This window comes from Lagopus leucura, unplaced genomic scaffold (assembly GCF_019238085.1).
Source record: "Lagopus leucura isolate 7727_CA_CO unplaced genomic scaffold, USGS_WTPT01 Super-Scaffold_100076, whole genome shotgun sequence".
Classification (NCBI taxonomy): domain Eukaryota; kingdom Metazoa; phylum Chordata; class Aves; order Galliformes; family Phasianidae; genus Lagopus; species Lagopus leucura.
In genome coordinates this window covers 565,895-568,843 of record NW_024962316.1, presented here as the reverse complement: position 1 = coordinate 568,843, position 2,949 = coordinate 565,895, and the positions used below count along the sequence as shown (strand labels likewise).

General features: G+C 60.5%; 1 protein-coding gene across 1 annotated transcript; it reads right to left on the bottom strand.

Moving 5' to 3' along the window:
• Positions 1-229: 229 nt before the first annotated feature.
• On the bottom strand, positions 230-2,566 carry KLF2 (Kruppel like factor 2). The gene is made up of 3 exons (XM_042887275.1): positions 2,457-2,566; positions 1,442-2,330; positions 230-1,099 (listed from the first exon to the last, which is right to left on the bottom strand). Exons 1-3 carry the CDS (start codon positions 2,529-2,531, stop codon positions 924-926), a joined length of 1,140 nt encoding a protein of 379 aa, XP_042743209.1. The 5' UTR covers positions 2,532-2,566; the 3' UTR covers positions 230-923.
• Between the last annotated feature and the right edge of the window lie 383 nt (positions 2,567-2,949).

Below are 2,949 nucleotides of genomic sequence, written 5' to 3'. Positions count from 1 at the left end.
TTGAATCTGAGCGACGTTCCTGTCTGATTTTCTGATGCAGCACCGCGTGGTTTCGTGTTTGCTGTCCTCTGTTATCTGCTCTGACAAACCTGCAGCCCCAACAAACCTACAGACAAACCTGCAGCCCGGCTGCTGGCGGTGCCCTCACAGCGAGGGCTCCAAGCACAGCACGGTGGCTGTGGGGAAAGGAGTGGGGGGGACCCCGAAGGACAAGGATGAACCACAGCAATTAAAAACTTGTTTTATTAAAAAGATGAAATGTTTTCAAACATTGAAAAACCACGTTTTTATAAAAACAGAAATAGGCAAAATACCCATTTGTCTTCTATTTACATATACAATATTTCTCGCTGTATAAAATTATTTACAATATATAAAAAAATTACAGTAAAATAGGTTATTTTCTTACAAGACATCAAGCCCTGTACTTCTAGTGTAGATCATGGCAAACATGAGTATTATTGCACCTGTGAAACAAACAGTCTAACAATAGGAGTGTTCTCTTAGCCATGCCTTCAGCCAAGATCTAAAATAACATCGAGCTACAGTAACATTCACTTAATCTCTCCTAGGGTCAACTTCAGGCAGTTTCCATACAAACGTTGTCTCATTAAGCTTAGGGCACTTAGAGCCGGAACAGAAAAAGAAGATATTTACAGCTTCTTCTATACAATCTGTATGGAGTCTCACGGAGTTCACCCTTCACAGAAGCTGCATAAATAACCCCTGTCCTCCCCGGACGGCACGGGCAGATTCGCAGACGCCGCCTCGTCAGGTTCTGTGCAGGAGACGCCGGCTGGGTCTCCTTGTGTCCAATCCTTGGCGGCCGGAGCGCGGTGCCTCCCCACGTAGTACCAGCTACAGGTTCGGAGCGTTCTGCACCTCAGCAGCTCACAAGGCTCACTGTCCGCTGGGCCCCGCGGCTACATGTGCCGCTTCATGTGCAGGGCCAGGTGGTCCGACCTGGAGAACGCCCGGTCGCAGAGGTGGCACTGGAAGGGCCGGTGCCCGGTGTGCTTGCGGTAGTGGCGCGTGAGCTCATCGGAGCGGGCGAACTTCCAGCCGCAGCCCTCCCAGTTGCAGTGGTACGGCTTCTCACCTGTCAGGGAAGCAGAGCGTGACTCAGCGCGGCGCTCCCACCCCGGGCAGCGTCACACAGCCTCATCCCAGCGCACAACACCGAGCCCTTCCCTTCCACGGGCAGATCCACTACAGAGCCACAACGCCGCTCTGCCGATTCCTTTACCGCCCTGAGAACCCGCTGAGAAAGGGCCTTGAAAGCCGCCCTTGGAGCAGCCCTGACCCCCAGACAGACGCCCTCGGTCTGACCACCTGTCACAGCCCAGCTGTGAGTGCTCTGGGGACTGGGAGACTACAGGATTAAAGCTCACACCGCCACGAACCACTCCAGCAGGCAGCCATCCCACCCGGCCGACCTTACCTGTGTGTGTCCGCAGGTGGGCCTTCAGATGTGAACTCTTGGTGTAGGTCTTCCCACAGCCCGCGTACGTGCACGTGTGCGTGGCCGTCCTCTTGCGGGGCCAGGAGCGCCGGCCTCTTTTCGGCTTGGAGTCCAGCAGCTCCAGCGGGGAGGATGGAGGGGTGAGCATGCCCCGGGGAGCTGAGGGCTGGAGGGGCAGGCTGTCCTCGAAAAGGCCGTACTGGGAGGTGTTCTGGTACTGGAGGTGGGTCTGCGGGTGGTGGAAGCTGGAGGGCGGGTGGTAGCTCTGCTGGAAGGACGAGGGGCACATCATCTGCGTGTGGCAGTCGTTCACCATGAGGTCGTCGGGGCTCAGCGGTGGTGTCTCGGCACCGGGGATCTGAGGAGAGTTGGCCACCCGTGGCTGCTCATAGGCCATCATGCAGGTCGCACTGCCCTCCTGCTTGATCTTCGGGCAAGCCTGCGGCACCAGACCCAGGACTGGCCCATAACTGTCCATGTCAGGCTCGGGCTTGATGCTGTCCACAAACTGCGGAGCCCCGAAGCTGGGTGTCACGAAGAAGCGGCCGTGCACGCTGCCAGCTGGGCAGTAGTCAGAGTCCATCTCGGGGCGGATCATCTCGGGAGCGATGCCGGCGCTGTAGGGCGGGGGGCTGCCCTGTTCCAGGGCGTTGTAGCATCCCGGGTTCGGGTTTGTCTGGTAGAAGCCTCCGCTCTCCCCTTGCGCGGGGGGAAAGTCCCCGGGGCCGGCAGCCCCCTGGCCGTAGCCGTCGCTGCCCATGGAAAGGATAAAATCCAGCACGTTGTTGAGGTCTTCATCCTCTTTGCGCGGGGAGAGGTCGCCCCAGGTGCCGCCGGGGGCCTTGGCCTCCTGCTCGCACTTCCACCTCTGGGGGAAGAAAGAAAAGGGAGAAGGTTAGCGGTGCGGCCGGGAGCGGGGGTCGGGGGCAGCGGGGCGGGCAGAGCCGCGGGGGCTCAGCGGGGCTCGGCCGGGCCGGGCCGGTGCCGCACTCACTTCGTGGAGCGCTTTCTCGCGGCAGGGGCTGGCGAAGGTGGCGAAGGAGGGCAGGATGGTATCGCTCAGCGCCATGGTGCGGCCGGGCGGGACGCGGCGCGCAGAGCCGCCCTCCCACCTTATAACGCGGGCGCGGGCGCCCTCAGGCCAATTGCAGGGAGCGGAGGAAACGCGTCCCGGACGGGGCGGGCGGGGAGGCAGCGGCTCGAGCGCAGCCTAAATTTAGCCCCGGTATAAAAGGACGCGGCGGCGGCGGCCGCAGCCCGAGCGGGGCGGAGCGGAGCGGGGCCCAACGGCGGCCCCTGACCGGCCCCCAGCGCGGGGAGCGGAGCCGGGACCCCCCCAACACGCGCACACAGAGACACACTCACGTACACAGACACACGCACACGGACAGGCACACACACACACATACATGCACACACAGACACACGCACACACATACATGCATACACACGGACACGCACACACACACACGCTCACAGGCACTGAC

Coding starts and splice junctions, on each gene's coding strand:
- KLF2 (XM_042887275.1), bottom strand. CDS start 2,531: ATGGCGCTGAGCGATACCATCCTGCCCTCCTTCGCCACCTTCGCCAGC. Junction 2,331..2,456: donor GCGAGAAAGCGCTCCACGAA/GTGAGTGCGGCA, acceptor TTCTTCCCCCAG/AGGTGGAAGTGCGAGCAGGA. Junction 1,100..1,441: donor CCACCTGCGGACACACACAG/GTAAGGTCGGCC, acceptor CTTCCCTGACAG/GTGAGAAGCCGTACCACTGC.